At 50.5% G+C, this 20,486-nt stretch overlaps 5 protein-coding genes across 5 annotated transcripts; 1 reads left to right on the top strand and 4 right to left on the bottom strand.

The window, feature by feature from the left end:
* Positions 1-301: 301 nt before the first annotated feature.
* HOO65_070363 (Peroxisomal biogenesis factor 6) lies at positions 302-4,612 on the top strand (the record flags this gene model as incomplete). Its single annotated transcript, XM_071004800.1, has 2 exons — positions 302-452; positions 525-4,612. 2 exons carry the CDS (start codon positions 302-304, stop codon positions 4,610-4,612), a joined length of 4,239 nt encoding a protein of 1,412 aa, XP_070857081.1.
* A 208-nt stretch (positions 4,613-4,820) lies between these two features.
* HOO65_070362 (uncharacterized protein) lies at positions 4,821-6,884 on the bottom strand (the record flags this gene model as incomplete). Its single annotated transcript, XM_071004940.1, has 2 exons — positions 4,821-6,557; positions 6,624-6,884. The coding sequence occupies 2 exons, from the start codon at positions 6,882-6,884 to the stop codon at positions 4,821-4,823; spliced, it is 1,998 nt and encodes a 665-aa protein (XP_070857080.1).
* A 1,057-nt stretch (positions 6,885-7,941) lies between these two features.
* HOO65_070361 (Protein LAS1) lies at positions 7,942-9,110 on the bottom strand (the record flags this gene model as incomplete). Its single annotated transcript, XM_071005076.1, has 2 exons — positions 7,942-8,620; positions 8,755-9,110. 2 exons carry the CDS (start codon positions 9,108-9,110, stop codon positions 7,942-7,944), a joined length of 1,035 nt encoding a protein of 344 aa, XP_070857079.1.
* A 1,586-nt stretch (positions 9,111-10,696) lies between these two features.
* Positions 10,697-11,872, bottom strand: HOO65_070360 (uncharacterized protein; the record flags this gene model as incomplete). The annotated part of the gene is made up of 1 exon (XM_071001314.1): positions 10,697-11,872. The coding sequence occupies one exon, from the start codon at positions 11,870-11,872 to the stop codon at positions 10,697-10,699; it is 1,176 nt and encodes a 391-aa protein (XP_070857078.1).
* Positions 11,873-19,820: 7,948 nt separating this feature from the next.
* Positions 19,821-20,208, bottom strand: HOO65_070359 (uncharacterized protein; the record flags this gene model as incomplete). The annotated part of the gene is made up of 2 exons (XM_071005204.1): positions 19,821-20,109; positions 20,162-20,208. 2 exons carry the CDS (start codon positions 20,206-20,208, stop codon positions 19,821-19,823), a joined length of 336 nt encoding a protein of 111 aa, XP_070857077.1.
* Positions 20,209-20,486: the final 278 nt, after the last annotated feature.

Raw genomic sequence — 20,486 nt, 5'->3', positions numbered from 1 at the left:
AGACAGCAAAAAACAGTAATTGCTTCATTACTTCCTGTCCTTTGAAGGCTACCTAATTTCATTTTTATCCTCTCTAATTTTTCTTCTCTTCAGCCTCGTCTTTCTTAATTGCATAGTCATAATCAAGTGCAGCTAGTAAGCTAGTTCCCAGCCACAAAGGCCGTTTTATTCGACCTCCTTTTATTGCTATAATCTTATTGTGCGTGTCGTTTCGATCGAACAGCCAGCCATTGCTATCTTTGTCACATCGTCCCCCAGCCTCTACAGCTTTCTTCTATATATTTTCGCCTATATCGCCATAATGCCCACTCGCCCCGACCACACACGGCGCCGAAAAGATTGCAAGCCGCCAGTCTCGGCTCGTTTAGTGCTCCCAGACCACGTCAAGAACGATATTGGCAGCATCAGCACTGATCTGTTCGCTGAACTTTTCCCACAGCAGAAGAGCAATAGTAGGACTTGCGAGCCACTAACCAATATAACAACTTGCCGTCGCTAACCTCTGTCTTGTTCTGGTGCCTTAGAAAATACTATCGACAACGACTCCAATATCCATTACATCGTCATAACTCCCTGGAGCCCAAATGCTTCTCCTACAGCTTCGCCCTGGTCGCTTGTACCTGTGACCATGTCTGTTGAGCTTGCTCCAAATACCGTCCAGTTCTCGCCCTCATCGTCAGCCTTGCAACCGTTTGCCAAAACGCTACAGCAAGTGGCGCCATCGAAGCTCTCAAGCAATATTCGCACGGGCATTGACATTCTTGTCCTCGATGCTGTAGCCCTACACCTCGACACTGTTTTTGTCAAGCTTGAAAGTGAGCTGACAAAGCGCCTCGAGAATGGACAGGGCACCTTTTTCCGTGAACATCCCAGCCACCAAGGCCGCGGCGCCTCTCCGGCAAGTCAGACGCCTCAGCAAAAGCTCGAGGCTGCCTTACGCTATGCTCTTTCGGGACTCAGAGTCATCCATTCAGGCGATCTATTCCCCCTACCTCTTCCACCACATCCCGTGACACACGTGCCGACAAATCCTGGCGAGATCCTGCTTTGCGAGCCTGTGGCACAGGGTATCCTATCGCCAGATACAAAAATCATCCTACGCCGTGGCCGTGTGCAAACACCCAAACGTGGGCGTAATCCAACTGCCATGCCAGCTAGTCGTGGCCAGCTCAATGGCGTAGCCGAGGATGATGAGGAGGACACAGACAACCAGTTCTACTCCGCCGCTGAGGAACGCGAACGAGGCGACATTTCCATGACGGACGGTATGGAGTCATCAACAGATCTAGAGACTGATGCTCCTAGTGGGACCGACCATGACTTTGAGGATGATGACGAGATATCAGACGATTCACTTGACGACATGATTGCGCTTGAAGCTCCAATGCTGCCCTCTACCACGACCGCCAGTGGGGCCACGACACCAATGACCATGAGAGGTCGAAAGACCAACGGCATCAGCACGCCGGGCTCTGTCTTTTCTAGCTATACGGCCACTACAGCCCGGCCAGATCGTCAAAGGGGGCGCCTTTTCAAGTCATCGGCTCTGACACATACGATCCCCGAGGCCCTGCTTCATCCAAAGCCAGCACCCCACGACGATGATGAGGCTCGTATCTATGTTGACATCATGTCCCTTTCGAAAATCGGCTGCTTTTCCGGCGATTGGGTCCGTGCGGAAGCTGCCCCAGACTCGGCTGTTACCGGACTCGGCGTCCTGAGCCTGGGCGGCTTCCCCGACATGGACATGGCTGAGCCCAACTGGCGGCCGGTGCGTGTATTTAGTCTGCCTGAGAGCTTTGCCACCCGGCCAGTCACGAGAATTCCCTCGGCCAAGTACGAGGGTCGGCGCCTCTCGTTTTTCGACTCGCAGATCCAAAAGCCCGCCAGCCCTGCCGCTTATATCTCACCTATTCTTCTCGCCAACCTCGATAATGCGCCCTACTTACGCCTATCCCCGCTTAAGAAGAGCCTATATACCGGCAAAGGGACCTTACCTAAGTTCACCAGCGCATCACGGCCACCCGATGCCCGGTCAGTTTCTATCCGGCAAATTAGAGCCCCGCTCTCTACCGAAGCCGCCTATACTACAGCTGTTATGGGCGCTGCCAAGAGCTACTTTGCCCGCAAGGTGCGACTTCTGCGGCCCGGCGATCTAGTGGCTGTTCCTGTCGATGCTTCGCTGGGAAAAGCCATGCAAGAGTCTGCTTCTGCTAGCGGGGAGTCTGAGATCAACGACGTTATGGCTTTGGCAAACGCTAGCGTGCGCATCAGCGATGTGGCTTGGTTTAAAGTCGAGCACATTGCGGCGAAAAAGACGGACGACTCAGGCTTTGTTAACGGCCACACAGAAGGTATTTGGGGTTCGATAGCTTGTATGGACAGTGCATCTACGGTGCTAAACATGTCAGGCTATGAGACAAGCCGAATCCCTGGTGTCAAGGATAGTCCATGGCCATACTATCTCGGCATGAAAAGGCTCCCAATCCCGGCAAGCACTATCGAGAATGGGCCAATAGCCTTGTCCGAAACATCGTACGTGTCTCCTACCCGACGCAAGCTTCGAGAGCTTATTGCAGCATCTACGACACAGCGTGCTATTGCGTTGAATATGCCGCCCGTGGCCATTCTTCTCGTCTCTACACACCGTGCAATAGGAAAGGCAACCGTGGCCGCTGCGGCATGTGCGGACATTGGCATTCACTCATTCCCCATTGACTGCTATGATGTGCTAAGCGAGTCTGGGGGCAGTGGTGGCGATGTCAAGACGGAGGGCTTTCTGCGTGCCCGAGCTGATCGCGCTATTAGCTGCGGCATTTCCAGCTGCGCCCTAGTGCTTAAGCATATCGAGTCTCTAACAGCTGAGCGCATTGCATCATCACTGAAAGAAATACTCAGCGAGCTTCGCGTTCTGATCGCCACTACTACTGAGATCGACAAGGTGCCTGACTCTGTGCGAGGACTATTTACGCATGAACTGGAGCTTAATGCGCCTGATGAAGCCGAGCGTGAGGCTATCCTGCGCAGCATCATCAATGACCGCGGCGTTAGCCTAGATCCAAGTGTTGATTTAAGTTCAGTAGCTCTCAAAACTGCCGCACTTGTGGCTGGTGACTTGGTTGACGTAGTTGATCGCGCAACAATGGCTAAAACATTACGCCTAGAAAGCGTATCGGCCGCTCAAACCAAAGTGCAAAATACAACCGTTACCGTGCGCGATGTTCATGTGGCTGGCGGCTCATTTTCTCGGTGCCTCCTCCGTTCAGACTTCGATCTTGCCGTTGATGCTGTGCGGAAGAACTTTGCTGATGCCATCGGTGCGCCCAAGATCCCCAACGTCACATGGGACGATGTGGGTGGCATGGCTAATGTCAAGGATGCCATTACGGAAACTATTCAGCTGCCACTAGAGCGGCCCGAGCTGTTTGCCAGGGGCATGAAGAAACGGTCGGGAATTCTGTTTTATGGGCCACCTGGAACTGGAAAGACGCTGCTGGCCAAGGCCATAGCTACCGAGTACTCGCTCAATTTCTTCAGCGTCAAGGGACCAGAGCTTCTCAACATGTATATTGGCGAGTCCGAAGCCAATGTACGTCGTGTGTTCCAGCGTGCTCGCGATGCCCGGCCATGCGTCGTCTTCTTTGATGAACTAGATAGTGTGGCGCCCAAGCGTGGCAACCAGGGAGATAGCGGCGGCGTAATGGATCGAATTGTGTCGCAACTTCTAGCTGAGCTAGACGGAATGTCAGGTGGCGAAGACACATCTGGTGTCTTTGTCATTGGTGCCACAAACAGGCCCGATCTACTAGATGCCGCGCTCCTGCGACCCGGCCGTTTTGACAAGCTGCTCTATCTTGGTGTGTCCGATACCCACGATAAGCAGATGACCATTCTCCAGGCTTTAACGCGCAAGTTCACCATTGACCCCTCCGTTTCACTACGTAGCATCGCCGAGAAATTGCCGTTTACCTACACTGGTGCCGACTTTTACGCTCTCTGTAGCGATGCTATGCTCAAGGCTGTCACACGCCAGGCCACTCTAGTTGACACCAAAATCCGTGCCCTATCAGCCACTGCTGGAAAACCTGTTAGCACGGCTGCCTTCTTTGACCACCATGCAACTACGAGCGACATCGCTGTCGTGGTTACCGAGGCCGATTTCCTCGCTGCCCACGAAGAGCTTGTTCCCAGTGTTTCTGCTGGCGAGCTAGCGCACTACGAGAGAGTACGTGCCCAGTTTGAGGGCGGCATCAACACAGCTGTCAAGACTGCAGAGCAGTCCACCCCTGGACCTACCGTGCAGTCTCCTCCCCCGTCCAGTGACGTGGCTAACGCTACAGGCACGCTTACCGCACCGCTGCTAAACCCACCTCTGCTTATAGGCGGTGATCGTGGCTCGGGCTATGCAAGTAGCACAAGCACAGCCACACTCAGAGGGAAGGGCAAGGCGGTAGACTATGGATCGGACTCGGACCGGGCTGGTCCAGAGAAACGTTTCAAGGGCAAGGGCAAGATGCCTATCAATAGCGGTTCAATTGCGGATGGTGGGTCAGCATCAGGCACGAGCGGGTTTCAGAATGGGGGGAACAGCGATGACGACGAGCTGTACTGAAGGAGAAATGCACTGTAGATCTAGGCAAGATAGGTAACTGTTTGGTCATGTCATAGAATAATAGTAAAGATTGTATGGTGTGAATGCATGCAAGAGTTTATAGAATGCAGATTATGTTTATATACAGATGTAATGCGATACAGCGGTCGAAACTTCTTCCTTCCCCTTTCCCAGACTCAACCACCCACCATAGTTCCTTCTACGCCCATTATGGACTCTTAGGTGTCTTCTCAGCAACAGAGGCGCTGCTCTTTGTCTTGTCGATCTTCTTCTCCTTCTCCTTCTCTTTGTCCTTGTCTTTAGAGCTACTGCTACTCTTCTTCTTCTTCGCAGCCTCGCGATCCTTGTCCGCCGACCGGGGCTTCTTCTCCTTCTCCTTCTCCTTGTCCTTGTTGTCCCGTGCCGACTTGGTCTTTGGCTTGCTCACGCTCTTACTCTTGCTTGCGCCACCGGTGCTACTACTGCTCTTCGTCTTCTCCTTATCCCTCTTTTCATCGCGACTCTTATGTTGCGAGCGGCTGCTAGTCTTGCCCATTGCTCTGTCCTTCCTGCTCTCCACAGCGAGCGAATGTTTATCTCTACTCCGTGTCTTCGAGTCCACAAGCACCGTCGGAGTGCCGGGTGTCTTTGACGAGACAGGTGAAACTGGGCCATCCTTGGCACTAAGGCCAGACGGACTGCGCATTCCTGCAGCAAGACTCAATGCTGGGCTATCGGGGCCTCCGCTCAGACTGTTGGCGCGGTCAAGGTCCTTAGCCTTGCCGACCAGCACGAGCTTCTGCCACTCACGCTCCATCTCAAAAGTCTCGCGCTCCTTATCAGCACGCACTCGCTCACGCAGCGACATGGCGGAGTTGGACCGCGAGAGACGCGCAAGGCTTTCGCTTATACTGCGGGGCGCATCGTCATCTGATAGGTCCATGGTCTCGGCGATGGAGCGGGCATCGTTTTCAAGTGGCGAGGACCATTTGGCTGGTTCTTGTAAAGCCTGGCGGAGACGGTCGTATTCTTCGGGCAGCATATCGTCGACTTCGCGCTGCTGTGAGGCGTCGCTATCGTAGTCGGAGTCGGATATCTCGGAACCGGAATCAGAGTCGTCTTCGTCTTCGTGTAGTTCACCTTCTACCTCAGACTCCGCATCGGCTTGTATGTTTTTTGTGGCATCCGCAGTGCCAGACTCGCTTTCGGAATCAGCCTTGGATTCATCTGCTTTGACTACTTCCTGCGGTACAGAGCCCTCTTCCGGTGGAGGTGTCACTAAGACGACTTTTACAGGAGGTGTTTCGAGGTTAGTTGAGGCTTTCTCGTCCTTGTCTTGTAGTTTCGTTTCATCCGAAGGTTTGTCCTTAGTTTCTATGCTCGAAGTATCAGCTTTGGCGACTGTCTCCACATTGTCGGAAGCATCCTCTGTTGTGTCTAGCTCTGCCTTTTCAATCGTGGTCTTAGGCTCCGCCTCGCCAGTGGTCTCTTTGTCTTTCTCCTTCTCTTCTTCTTCTTCTGCTGCTGCTGCTGCTGCTGCTGCTGCCGCTACCTCATCATCTTTCTTCTTGCTCTCAGCCACCTGTTTGCGTAGATTCTGCAGTCTTAGAGCCTTTGCCTTATCAGCAGCCTCATCCGCAATAGATCGCGCGGGTGGGTCCTCCTTTTTGATCTCGGTAACTTTGCTCAGCTCTTTCTCCTTCATTTGGGCATGCTTTGCAGCGATAGAAGCAGCTGTTGCCATGGCATTAGCAACCGACGCAGCAGCAGCAGAAGTTGGAGCCGGCTTGGCAGTAGCAGCCGGTACGGAGGTAGGCTTTGCACCGCCGGGGGGTCGCGTCATGGCACGCAATGCGGGCATCTTCTCGGCTTCAGTCTTGGTAGGGATAGTGTAGTCGTCGAAGTATATTTTGACCTTTTCTTTGAGCTCGCCGTATTCGTTCCATTCCTCGATTTCGACAAGATCCTAGGGGGCAAGAAGCGTTAGTAGGCATGCTTTCATGCCAAGATGTCGAGACTTCAAGATGCTTACCCCCAATACAACGCCCTGCTGCACCAGGCCCGGCAATTTTCGTAGCCGGCCGTTGGCATCTTTTCCCGCTCGCCGGCCCCAGACCATACGGGCCTTGTTATCTGTTGAAATATCGACAGCCTTAAAGGGCACCCGGTTAGCCCGCAGAATGGTTTCCAGACGTGAGGTAGCAGTCACGATGTGAGACGATCCGGCCGTCAAGGACGTCACGATCCATAACGCGGGATCTGTAGTAGTAAAGGTAGTTCCTGGCTGTGCCATGGCGATAGGTGGCAGTTGAGTCGGAATTGGAAGTTGTTAGGGAGGCTTTCGAGGAAATGCGCCGGTGAATATAGATATTGTGAAGAGAAAACCCCCAAGACAGATTGTGCGGCGATTCGAGGGTCCGCAAAGCAAGACGAGGCTTCGTTCGCAAAAGGTAAAAATAAAATGCTGCACGCAAAGAAACAGAGAAAGCGCTTGTTCCAGTGCTTATGTCAGTCTTGCATATATGTACAATATGTTAGTATTTTGATTGTGTCTATTCTGGTCCAGTTCAGAATGACCCCGTGATATATCTGGACAAAGTTCGTCGGCCGGGACTTGCTTGCTGCCAGCTGTAAATAGAAAGCTGCAGAAACTTGTACCTTTACCCCTGTGCACAGTTTGTTTAGCGAGCGTGCGCATGTACAAGTACAACTGGAGCTTGGCCAGGCGCTGTGAATAGGGGGCAGAGAGGCTAAAATACAGCGCCGGAAATAGAGAGGGCCAACCCCTGGAACTGCAGGCCACAGCCCCTAGAGCTAGGACCTAAAGGGCCAGATGAGACGATGCCACTCAAAGCCCCAGCAACGACAAAATAAAAAGCAGATAACGAGTGCGCTCCAGGCCGCCTGCTCTCAATCTCTAATCTTCGAGGAGTTCTTGGGCCTGCCAGTCGTCGCATTCTTTGCTTCACTTATCGTGAGATCGACTCCCCTAAGAAACTTGCGGTTGCACAGAAAGTCGCATGGGGTTGCCATTTAGTAATCCTGTGGCTGACTAAGCCATGCTTATCCCTGACGATTGCCAATCTCGCATAGCAAAACGAACATGCAACTCAACTCCATCCATAGGCTCCCCTTCTGGCTCTGGCTCATTCACGGTCTCTGTAATGCAATCCAATATACCTTACCGGATTTCATGCAAATACTTTCTACCCAATATTAACCTATAGCCGCCCCCTATCTAGCAATACATTCACTCACTGCCTTGCCTTGTCCTGTTTTCCCGACCCAAGTCTGGTGCCATAACGCCCTTTCTCCTTGTCCTCCTGCTGTCGTCCCCTTATTCTCCTCCCTCACACAGCCCCAATGGGCTTAGCCTTCCACTTGCCAGCATACACCGTCCATCCGCACCCATCTTCACCATCTTCATCGCCTAAATCTGTAGGCATGTCATGGCCCATCTGTCCCCGTTCCAACACCACACCCTGTCTCTCATCACCCTGGCCGTCTTCTTCTGCCACCTCACCCTCAAACTGCTCTATAGCTCGTGACATTTGTATCGCGCGCAGCATGACCTGTCTTTGCGTAGCTGTTTCGTTGACAGCGTTTACCACCCTGGTCGCTGCCTGCACGCCCCATTTCTGCACCCATGCCGCTGCCATCTGCTCTCTCGCCTCTGGTTCCATTGCCTCGCGCGACTCGAGGAAACAGAGCACCTCTTGCTGTGCACCAGTCGGAAGTGCTTTCTGCACCATGTGGTTGCCTTGCGAGCCCCAGGTCTCAGGCCCAGCAACAGTGGTCGTGACCTCCTCTGTGTCAACCGGCGGCAGATGCATCCAGTAGTATTCCCAGATCCACACCAATGCTTTTCGTGCAGCAGCTCGAAGGCGGGAAAGCGAAGGCAGCGGTTCGTGTGTAGCTTGGTGGCGTAGTTCAACAAAGGTAGCGGGCAGACCAATGTTCTTAGCCAGCGAGAACATGCTCATCTTGCGCAATTTGTCTTGCTGGCCGTCAAGAAGACCTGTAACGAATCTGAAGGCGGGGCAAGCGTCAGCAACAACTCATCATCATTTGGCGCTTCCCTTGCTTTGTTTCCCATCGTAAATTGTCTGCCGTGCTCCGTAAATGTATTTCTGTGCTCTCGTGCCTCTGTCCGTCCAACCTACCGGCTAAACGATGTCGAGTAAGCAGCCCGCATGGCGTATTCACTCAGCCCGGCCCCAGGCCCTCGAGCTAGTTGCTGCTGCTCTTCGTCGGCAATTATCGCAGCCGTCAGTAATGCCGTCGATTCTATCATGTGCGGGCAATTCCCGCGTTGCATCCACATGGCTACACGATCAACTGCCTCATGACGCTGCTGCTGCTGCTGTTGCTGTTGCTGTTGCTGCTGAGTGCACGATGCATCCTGGGTAGATGCCGGGCCACCAGAGCCTCTGCTGAGAGAGGCCTCGGGGTAGAAGGCGCGCTTCACTTGCTCCAGTTCGACAGCATCGCGCCATGGTGTGAAAACGTACTGCACCATTTCTTCAAGCAATGCCCCTTTTTCGGTATAGGCTCGGTCAATTCAGGCCGTTATTCTAGCAGCGAGACTGGTATTTTCTTTTCACTCCCCTCTTCCCTCCGCTAAGGAAGGCGCAGAACCAAAGCCGATTGGATGGGCCAAAACTTTTGATTCTTATCGATAACGGTAGACGTGGGATCCACTTTTGACAACGGCTATGGATATTTTGTCTGCAAACAATAGCGTTGGTTTAGTTTGAAGATGGAAGATAGGCGGGGCCAGACCAGGCCAGACCAGACTAGATGTGGCGTTTATGTGGCTGCTTCCCGTCATGTGTGGACGAAGACGACGAAAACAAGCGACAAATGGCTGCGTATGGATTTCCTGATTTGTATTGCTGATGTAAACAACGTCCCCTCTGTCTTCTCTCCTCTCTTCTCTTGTTTCGTCATTGGCTTCGTCACAATAAGCCTAGGCTAGTACGTATGCGGGTGGCAACGGGCAGCAGCATAGGTTCTATTAGGATGAGTGGGGTTGTATTTTATGCCCCCGACTACTTGCCGTCAAAGAACTCGTTCTAGGGCTGATGGGAGCCAACCAGACCAAACTACATGCTGACGGCCCACGCCAACCAAAAGACGGAATTCAAAAGCCCAAAGGCTTCCAGCCACAAGGACCGGACTAGCACTATCGAGGACAACATGGGGCTAAGAGGCGCGAACGAGTCAGGCCAAACCACCGTCGGGCCATCCTAGAGCGGCCACAAAAGCCACTATGAGATGAGGTCACCGCCAGTCACTGCGGCAGCTTGTCGTTGCATACATGTGCACAGTATATGTAACATAATATTACAGGCTTATAGATAGCGGTAATCCAACAGCCAAGAACGAGGAGCTACAATCTTCCTGCCACTACAACGCATCAGCTGCTTCATGTTAACTGACTGTGAATTCCAAACAGGCTACAGGCTAAAACCAGAACAGCAATTTCTCAGGAAATGATGGTTGATTCTTGGAAATAAACACCGGCTAAGCTTTGTAAAAACAAGGCCTCGGTAATAAAAAGGTGTTGGTAGTAATATTCAGCTAAGCTTAGCTAGTATCTCGGGCGTCTCGTCACTCATATGACCAGACTACCAGACCAAGTAAAACCAAGCAAGGACTCTCTATTCTAAATACATCACGGGACAATTTTCTCGCCCATAAAAAGCAATGACAACAACAAAAAAAACAAGACGTAGTGTGCAGTTGAGGGCCTTCCCCAAGCAAAAAAAAAAATATAAATAAATAAAGATGAAAAAAATCCCCAATGGTATCGTTCTTATACATGGCGAGAGCAAAAGCGAAAACAAAAGACAAGAGACACTATCTAAGACGTAGAAAAACAAGACAAAGCCGCCAGAGACCCCCCTCCCCCTAAGACAGAAGAAAACGCCGGAATGCAAGTGAAGCCGTTAAAATAATCAAGGAAATTTGGTCGTGGTTGTGAACATCACAACAGGAAGTAAAGAAAAAATAGTAGAAGGCAATAGTGTCGTGATAACGATACCAAATATGTGTAAAGGGTACAACGAAGTAGAACTAATAAGATAGTTTTTTTTCTTCTCTTCAAATCCAGCTGCTAGACACAGGCTGCTGGGTGTAGAGTGGTTGCACGGGATATATGCGCTCAGCATACACCGCAGTTGGCTGGAAGTATGGCTGAGCCAAGCTCTGAATCTGGGATTGCTGTTCTTGTACAACAGGCAAGGCAGCGGCAGCATCAGCAGCGGCATCAGCGTCTTCGTTGTCATCAGCGCCCGCCTGCTCAGCCTCAGCCTCGGTCTCGTCTTCGTCATCAGTAGCCTCAGGCTCAAAGTCCTTCATGAGGAGCATCTTGGTCGGCTGGGCAGCACGTGTAGTGTCTGCTAGGAGAGACTGCATGCAATCACGGGAGCTGTCAAGAGCCAGGTCAACGCCGTCCTTAACCAGGGCGTCATCATCATACAGGCCCATGCCATGCAGGATCTCGCCTGAGTCTTCGTCGGCATCGACAACGGCTGATGGACTGGTTGATACGGCGACAGCAGAGGGGATAGAAAACGGGACCATGCCATTGGCGCTGGCAAGCCCAACACTCATCGCATTAGCCGGTGCAAGCATGTGATCGGGGGTCAGCGGAGCAGTGAACTGTGGTGACCTGGTAGCGGAAGAAGGGGCTTCAAAGCCAGGCATAGACATGGCGGAGATATCGAAAGAGCTGGGCACTGAGTCGGGCAATGTAGGCGGGTAGTCGGAGTAATTGGACGAGCATTGTTGCTGTTGTTGTTGTTGTTGTTGGTGAGACAGATCGCAGGTGCGAGCGTACTGAGGAGCAGTCATATAAGTGTAAGAAGCCGGTGAGTAGAAATCCTGCTGCTGTTGCTGTTGTGACATAGCCAGGCCAGGCGAGAAGATTATGTTGTCGGAGATGGGCTCTGATAGCGGGCTAGTTACGACAGGAGCAGCTGATGGTGCTGAGAGAACGGCCATGTATGAAGCTGCTGAGGTAGACACTGAAGAGACGGGAGTAGCAGCCATCAGCATGCTTGAGGGCCGCACACGGGGCATAGAGCTGTCCAGAGAGTAGTTCATGGCGTTGGCAGCAGCAGCAAATATGTTGCCATCGTACATGGACCAGCGCTTTGCGTGTGGTGAAGTGTTGTGAGAGGACTGACGTTTGGTGATGGAGCTGTTGATGACGGGCGAGCGACGTTGAGAGGACGAGGGATGACGTCTGGCGACGCTGAGGGTGGGATATTCCATTATGGAGAGTGTTGTGTGTGTGTGTGTGTGTGTGTTGGAGAGGGAAGAAGATGGGTGAATCAGAGATTGGTGATAGGTGGTGAGAGCAAGTGTAGAGGAAGTCGACGAAATTCAGATGGTGTTAAATTAGATGTTTCCAAGAGAGAATGGAGAACAAGAAGAGACGAAGATGAAGAAAATGAAGAGAGTTCGTTGATATAAGTGTAGTCAAAAGCCACGAGCGATGAAGTCTTTTGTATTATATCGGACAAAAGAAATAGAACAAGAGATAAAATACAGTAAATTGGAAGTGCTAGACAGAAAAATTAGCTAAATGGGAGACGAAGAATAATAATAAATAAATAATTAAAAATTAAAAAAGCAGGATCCTCGTCGGCCACCACACATACACATACACGACGCTACGCACCAGCTCATGCTTCTCCTGCTTCCATATATCGAAGCCCCCCTCCCCCGTCAGCGTCATTAAATTCATGATTTTAGCGAAGAAAGAGAAAAACCTGGCATATAGTAACCGAGCTAAACTGCAAATAGTCAAGGTTTCTCTCTGTCTCTGTTCTTCTGTGTTCTACCCCCCATCCCATGTTATGCTCTCCATTCACCTTCCCCCATTGATCCCATTGATTGATCGATCGCCTTCCCCTCCCTCCCCTCCCCCCCCAGTCCAAGTTCCAGCATTCTAAACATTTGCCCTTGAGCGGCCGAGCGAGCGAACAAGCGAGCCAGCCAGCCAGCCAGCCAGCCAAAACCAACCAAGCCGCTCCAAGCTGCAAGTCCAGTGTAGTCTAGTCTAGTATAGCCCATTTCCACCCGCTCACCTGCTGACCTGCTCACCCCCTCCTCCATGCTACTCATACTACTGACGCCCACCATTTTCTAAGCTCTGGACAAATCTAAGCGAACTCGGGTTGGCCTCAGACCTAGCATAACCTAAAAGGACAGGACAGGACAGGACGGGACGCCATACAATGTGATGGACAGGCGAGTACGTCGCTCAGTATCAAGCCATGAGAAAGAAAAAGGAAAAAAGAAAAAAACAAAGGCACAACCTAAAGTTTCTTTTCCTTGGGGAGGGGAAGGGAGGGAACTTTAGCCCCGTCAAACCAAAGCGATCAGGCAAAGGGCCAAAGTCAAGGGCAAGACATCCCAAGGCTCAAAGCCCAAAACCAAGGACTTTCAGGTGGCATTGGATTGTTTTGTTCCCATGTCTCCACGTCCAAATCCTAGTTTCAATGGTCGAAATGGGAGAAGGGGGCTAGTGGCTAGCAAGCCGGTTTGGTCAAGCTCAATATCAGTTCAGTTGGCGTGGGCATGGGGCATGGGGTCTGCGGTTCCATGCGGGTCCACAAACAATACCATCACTCAGACAAGGGAGGGTGGCATACGTACACAGGCGTGTAGCTAGCAGAGCCAGGCGGATGAATGGGGCGGGGGCGTCTGTACAAAATGCCTTTCCCAAGGGTCAAAGGGCTAATTGGTCCAAGAGCCAGCCAACAAGACTAACTAACTAGGCTAAGTTGGCCTATGGTAACATGCATGAAAGAAAGAAAGCAGAGGTAGGCAAGTAAGCAGGCCGATAAGGGAGGGCAAAACACCGACGAAAAAGGGACAAGTTTGGTCTGTGCAGTTCTGTTCTGAGAGCGCACGTTGTGTAAGGGTTACAGACACCTCCTTGGGGTTACGATGCACCAAGACAACTATCGCATTTCACAGACCAGCTCGGCCATCAACTACCCCAGGGAAGCACAAGAACAAGAGACAGGACAACAGCAGCAGCAGCGAGAGCAGCAGGCTTCTGCTGAGATATCTCCTAGCCCTTGAACATTCACTTTATTTGGTTCTACAGAACCAGATGGTAGGGCTTTCTGTAGCCTTCGAGGCGGGTTTCCAAACGGGGTCTTTCAGCCAATCAGGAGAGTCAGAAGCGAGATGAGTGCTGGGAAAAAGAGACAAAATAATGGGGGCACAAGGCACAAGAGCCTCTTTTCCATTCATCATCGATTAAATGCGGCAGTTTAACCAGCAACCGGTAATATTGCGATGAGTGTTTCTCCTGCTAAACTATTTATTCGTTTATTCTTTGCTCGGCCGAGCCAGACCAACAGCAGCATCGAGACAGCCAGAGAGATGGGGAGGGGGACAGGGATAAAGCCTGCTGTGGACCATGCCTATATTCTTTTTCTTTTTCTTTTTCTTTTTAATTTTTTTAATTTTTTTTATTTCCCTGTGCTTTAAATCTTAGCTCACCTCCCCCCCTCATATCGTCTCATGGCTTTGTTGGCCCCTCCTCTGCTTAGCCGTTCGTTATTACGTCTATTTACTGCTTGCCTCTGGTTATAGTAAAATTCTTCCGATAAAGCTTGATGGATGGGTGCTTGGCCTCGCCCATGGCACGACGTATTAATAGAAAGTACAGGAAAAGCAAGGTCAGCTCGGCTCAGCGCAAGCTCAGTTGTTGTCTGGCAGCTTTTTCTTTGATTCTTTGTTCTTTGAGTCTTTGAGTCTTTGAGTCTTGGGCTCTTGAGCTCTTGGGCTCTTGGACTCTTGGACTCTTGGACTCTTGGACTCTTGGACTCTTGGACTCTTGGACTCTTTGCTTCTCTGCTTCCCTGCATCGAGAGTCGAGTCAATCATGTTCGCTAGAGAGCAAATGAATACTGGCCCCCGTTGACAAAAGCTGGATTCTCCCCTTCTCTCCCCTCCCCTCCCCTCCCCTCCCCTCCTACTCGTCTCACTCGCTCACATTGTCTTGTCACATATTGATCAGCGGTAATAGCAATAAAAGAAAAGACCTTTTCTGCCCTCATCTTCCTCTTGGCCGGCAACCAAGACGGCCTGACAAGGTAAAGGACAGGCAACAGGGCAGGCCTATCTTGTTTGTCAGGTCGGAGTCCTAAAAGGATTAAAAAGGATAAAAGAGATAAAACTCACAGAATCCTGATTCCAACTTTGCCTCTGCCTTTGTCCTTGGCTCTCGTTTCTCGCTCTTTGCCTGCTTTTTATAATCCCTGTTCCACAACTACAAGCTCACCAGCTGCTTCCTTTCTCCTCTTAATTCTTTATTACTTTTTTCTTTTGTCCATGCTCCTGGACCCGCCCCTGTCCCTGTTGTCTCGGTCTTCTTGTTCTCGTTGGCTGTCTTGTCTTGTCTTGGGCTTGCTTTTTTTTTCTTTTTTTCCGCTTTAGCTCCGTCTAGGTGCTCATCACCCAGAGACTTGCATGAGTGCATATCCCAGTAAAGCATATAGCAGAGGGCTTTCGTTACTTGTTGCGTTCTCTGCCTGGTTTGTCTCTCTTGTTCTCCCTTCTGCGTTGACCCGTCTGTCGTTTTGGTTGTCGTTGCTGTGTTCTTGTCTTGTCTTGCCACACTTATCTGCACTTCCACTTGCCGCTCCCTATTTGTTGTTCTTGCTATTCTTTGCAAGTCCTGCTCCTGTCTCGCCAACAGGCAAGCCAAACGAGGGATAGAGAGAAAGGAGATCCCCTTGTTTCTTGTCTTTGCGTTTCCTTTTATCCCCCCCTCCCCCCTTGGACGATAAATATAGATAAAAAGTCTAAGAAAAGGGAATAGAAAACGAAAGAAGCGAGGAATGAGAGCTGTCTGGCTATTTCTCGCTCTCGTCCTCTTTCATCATCATCCCATATCCGATGCATCCAGATAGGCGCCATGCCCTCTCTTTGGCTCTCTCTCTTGTCTTGGGTCCTCGGAAATAAAAGAGAGAAAAAGACAGAAACCATGACAGTGACAAAACGGAAGGCAAGGGCCCATTCTTAACCCCCTCTGCCCGCCCCTCATCCAGCGGTGCTAGTTATCACCGCCGCTCGCTGGCGCAAGCAACAGGGTAGGGTGCGGTGCAATATAGTGCCTACTATGGCTCATACATACGCACACACTCCCCAAACGCATACGGCTTCCAACCCACGAGACAACAATGCCAAAGCCCAGTCCAAGCAGAAGAAGAAAAGCAACAAGCCTTGTTTATGGTGCATGTAATGTAGCTTTTTCGTTCTTCTTGATGCACTGGTCCGTTTCTGGCCCTGTACAGTTTTCTTCTCCCCCCCTCTTCTTTTTCCCCTTCCTTGGTTTCTTTCACAGGCTCCTGTCCCCCGGTGGTCTGAGCTTGTTCTTTTCTTCCCTTTTTTTCTTCTTCTTCCTGCTAGCTCTGGCTCTGACTGCTTGGCTGCTCTTATCCGGGTCTGTGCATCCCTTGTTGTCTGTGTCTTGCCATAAGGGCCTGTGCTGCTGTTTCTCTCGTCTTTTAGTGTCTAGTTTAAAGTACTCTGGTGCGTCGGTGTATCGTGTGTCCCGTTGTCGTATCTTTTGTTTCTCATTGGTGTCGTATCGTTGTCTCCCTCGCTGGAGGTTCTCATAAAATTGGTTGGTCTCGTGCAGCCAAGCGCATCACACATCTCAGCCATCATCCATCCATCCATCCACTACCACAATCCAAGACTCCACAGACATTACATGGCCCCGTCCTATTATGGGTGGATGCGGTGCGGATATTGATATCAATATGGGTGCGTGGTCCGACCGAAATCTCAGCCAGGCCCTGCTCTCTTCTTTTCTTCTTATTATTGCTAATCTTCTTCTGATGTCGTATCGTATCGTGCCTGGTACTTTGCGCTTTAGTACGTACATTATCAGAGGCGAAACGGAAGGGCAACACTAGGCCTGTCCAAGCCAAGGTTGTAGAATCTCGTTCAGGTTTGAGACTTTGGGGATGGATAGATGCGAGGTTGCATCTAGTAGCGGTGGGTAAGCAAGTGGTCGGCGGTAGGCAGTGGTAGTGGCACGTCCGTTAATTAGCAATCTAATCCATAGCTTGGGATTGGTGTCTGACTTTAGCTTCGCCAGGGAATTTGCGAATGTATAGTGCTGTGTGAAGGAGGGACAGGGGGGAGAGAAAGTGATCAGCGGTTTTTTTTTCTGCTTTTTTTTTAATCCTGACTTGCCTCACTTTTGGATTGCCTGTGCTATCTGTATGTGAATATGCTGTGTTTGTGTTGTTTTTGCGCGATATGGTGCTTGTCTCTGTTTCTGGCCCTCCTAGCGCTTCTCAAACGAAACAGCCAACGGTCAATCTCACACAAGGACACATAATGCCTGTATGCAAGCAGACACGCAACTTCGCAGCCCTTTTGCCTCAAAGTACCACGCTTTCAATCCTCCTTCTCACTCCGTATGATATTATTATAACCCTTTTTTTTGTCTGAGGAAGACGCCACAATAGCTCAATGTGTTTGGTGGTTCTCAAATGGTAGCCTGACGCTCCTCTTGTTAATTTTTCCTTTGATGGAGGGGCGCGGTCCACGTCGTGTTTCCATTCATGTTCCTTGCCCTAACACAAGTAGCGAAACAACGAGAGCCAACACAGCATTTTCGTTAGAGAAAAAGGAAGTGAAAGGAATGAGAATGACTTAATGACCGAACATAAGCTGGGCTAAGCCGGGACCAGACCTAGCCCCAAGCCAGGTTTATGGACAATCAACACCCAGAAATGGGGAATCAGAGCGAGCGTGAGCGAATGGACATGAGCTAAGAGAGGTCTAGAGCCGAGCGCCACTGGTTAGCATGAATACATCAAAGAAAGCGAACTAAAAAAAAAATTGGATATAAAAAAGCCAGTAGAGAAGCAAGCTTGGGGCTTGATCTAGATAGATGGAAACAAACAGGGCCACGGGGTGGCAGATCGACAATAAGAAAAACGAACTAAAATATATTATCCAAATATTTGAGGGATTTGGGTTTGGATTTCTTTGGAGGGGGGGGGGGCGTATATCGGAAATGACAGGCAACGAAGCGATGAAGCGGGGGGGGTTGTGAATTTGGGGAGGGTATCACAACACAGAAGACTAAACAGAGCAGAGGCTAGCAAAGAAACCAGGAGAGGCGTGTTTTTCTTTTTTTTGCTGAATTCATGGTGTGAACAGTGCGAACAAGGGCAAAAGGGAACAAACAGAAGCCAAGCGAGAAACCCAAGTTTGCATTAAGCTTGTCAGAGGATTGAAGAAAAATGATGGTAAAATACGATTAAACGGGAGATGTGGGGCGCCGAAAGGGCGCCAGAGGCTTCGCGACGCACAAAAGAGCATGACAAAGACAGACACTAAAAAGGAAAAAGTCAAGGAGGGGAAAGAGGAAAGAAAAGAGAAAGGACCCACCTGAAATTGGTGTAGTTGCAGCAAGAGGGAAAAAAGGACAGAGATGGGCCCCAATAGTGGCAGAGCAGCAAAAAGGAAGAGAGAAAAGAAAAAAAAAAAAGAAAAAGAGAAAATCCGGCCAATTCGATAAAATAGCTGCAAATTATAATACTGATAGAGTTGAGAAGATCAAGACGAAGCTAAGACCAGCAACAAATTCGTCATAGTCCAGAACTTTGCCTTTGCCGCCAGGCTTTCGCCTGCATTCTGCTCTTTCTATCCTTATCGCGCCCAGTGCCAGCCCTGTCTAGACCTGCTTTGCTCCAACTCACTCTTCTAGTTATTGCCGTTTGCCATCTTCGTTGACCTGCCTGAAAAGCTTGGACCGCAGTCTTGTCCTTGCCCCTGCCTACCGAGCTTTTTTCCTCTTCACATGAACCCTAAGAAAAGGCAAGGCCGAGCAGCAAGCCACGCATGCATGTCAAAGGAGAAGAGGGGAAGCAAAGTTCCTCAAGGGAAACCAAGACAAGCACGAAAAGACAAGAACAGAAAAAAAAAACCCCGGACACGATCCTAGGACACAACACAAAAGACCGATTGCTCGATAATTATGAGGTGAGATTTCAAGGATGGGGTGGGCAGGCCTTTGAGGGGATTGGTGGGGAATGTGGTGCCTAGCAATGCCTGAAAGGCAATCAAGAACAAGGGCCAAACATATACATCCACATGTATAGACCCAATGTATATAGAGATATGGAGATTTACAGATAATATGTACACATACAGCATTGTACCCCATTGCAAGCTGTTGGGTATTGACAAGGGGTGGGTAAAAGAAAGAGAAACAATGGCTACTGCCAAGCAGCCAATCTCAACCTATGGGCTGAGCCAAAGGGCAACAATCTACAGACCCATATTTAGGTTGCAGTCTGGTACTTTTCAGGGCTGGATATTGTCGCTCTCCAAATACCAAAAGGAGCACGTGAGGAAAAATAGAAAGTTCCTTCTGCGCTTTTTTTTTTTTTTCTTTTTTTCTGTTTGTCTTTTGCCATGAGCCCCTCACCGTTCTCACGCTCTCTCTTTTCTTCTCCTCTCCCTATCCCCATCCCATGACATCCGCATGCCTCCTCCCCTACAGAGCCCCTAGATCCAGCTTAACTCAAACCTAACCAAAGCAATGGGCTGTTTCCTTTAATTTGTCGATCGATCACGGAAAGAGAAGAACCCTCCCCCCTCCCCAAGAAGAAGAAAAAAAACGCCTTCAATAGATGTGCGTGCATGTCCTATTCTCCTGAAGCCCTGCGTTGTTCAAATCTTACGAGTCCTTTTTCAGCTTTGTATTTGCATCAGAAAACAGTGCCAAATAGGGTAGCGTCGGCCGCAAACCAAAGAACCATGATCGTGATGCAAGGGATGAAATGTGGGCTATGGAGACCAAAACATAATAGCGGATGTGGCGGATAGAACATATGGAACGAGGCTGATTTCGATATTGGATTCGACTAACTAACGCAGCTGTCTGACCGACTAGACTTGGCTGACTTGGGACTGAGCTTGGGCTTGTCCCTTCCCCCTTCGCCCTGTGCCTGTGCCTGTGGCCTGAGATCTGTTTCTCTTGATCCAATTTCTCACACCTCGTTCATATCGTTAAACTTGCTCAGTTAGCGAGCCTGCCGCCGCCAACAAGCCAAGGTCGGTCAGCCAAAGACCAAGGACCAAGGCTAGCGTACCCTCCATCGAGCACCGGCTGATTTCGTTTTGCCCTCTGTTGTGCGGCGTGCGATATCGCATCACAGTTGATCAGTCACATCCATTCACCCACAAAGTAAAGCAGGCAAGGCAGGGAAAGGAAGCGTGTTGGTAGTGGACCCGCAAATGGCACACGGAAGGGCCATTGCATTGGCTGGGTTTGTCTCACATGTGCATTTCCTTGCTTTTGTATTTGCTTTTTGCTCTTGTTGTCTCTTCGGTCATGGGGCCCATTACAAGCAAGCAAGCAAGCACCAGCACCAGCACCAGCACCAGCACCAGCACCAGCACCAGCACCAGCACCAGCACCAGCACCAGCACCAGCACCAGCACCAGCACCAGCACTACGCAACACAGCACAGCACAGCACAGCAAATCATGGTTGCAAAACCTCACCCATGCCCTCGCTGTTCGCTTGGGGCTTGAGGCCAATATCTTCTCATCTTTTCGCTGTTTCTCCCTCTCATTCCCACTTCACTCGCTTCCCCCCCCTCCAAGTAACATACAGGCTTTTCAATCTTCCATTTTGTGTGCCTTTCCTTTTGCCCTGTTCTGTCTCGCAATTAAATCCTATAGGTGTTGGGAGGAGGCGGCTAGGAGGAGCAGAAAAGGAAGCAGGCTGGCTAAGGCCCTGTGCCTGGACCTAGACCTGGGATCGTATCCGAATTTGTATGCTCCCCTTCCTTACCTCATATGCTCGTACGCATGCGCACACACACAC

This window comes from Ceratocystis lukuohia (assembly GCF_044167205.1).
Source record: "Ceratocystis lukuohia strain C4212 chromosome Unknown Supercontig7_pilon, whole genome shotgun sequence".
In the NCBI taxonomy this organism is placed as follows: Eukaryota; Fungi; Ascomycota; class Sordariomycetes; order Microascales; family Ceratocystidaceae; genus Ceratocystis; species Ceratocystis lukuohia.
This window is presented reverse-complemented; position numbering and strand designations above follow the sequence as displayed.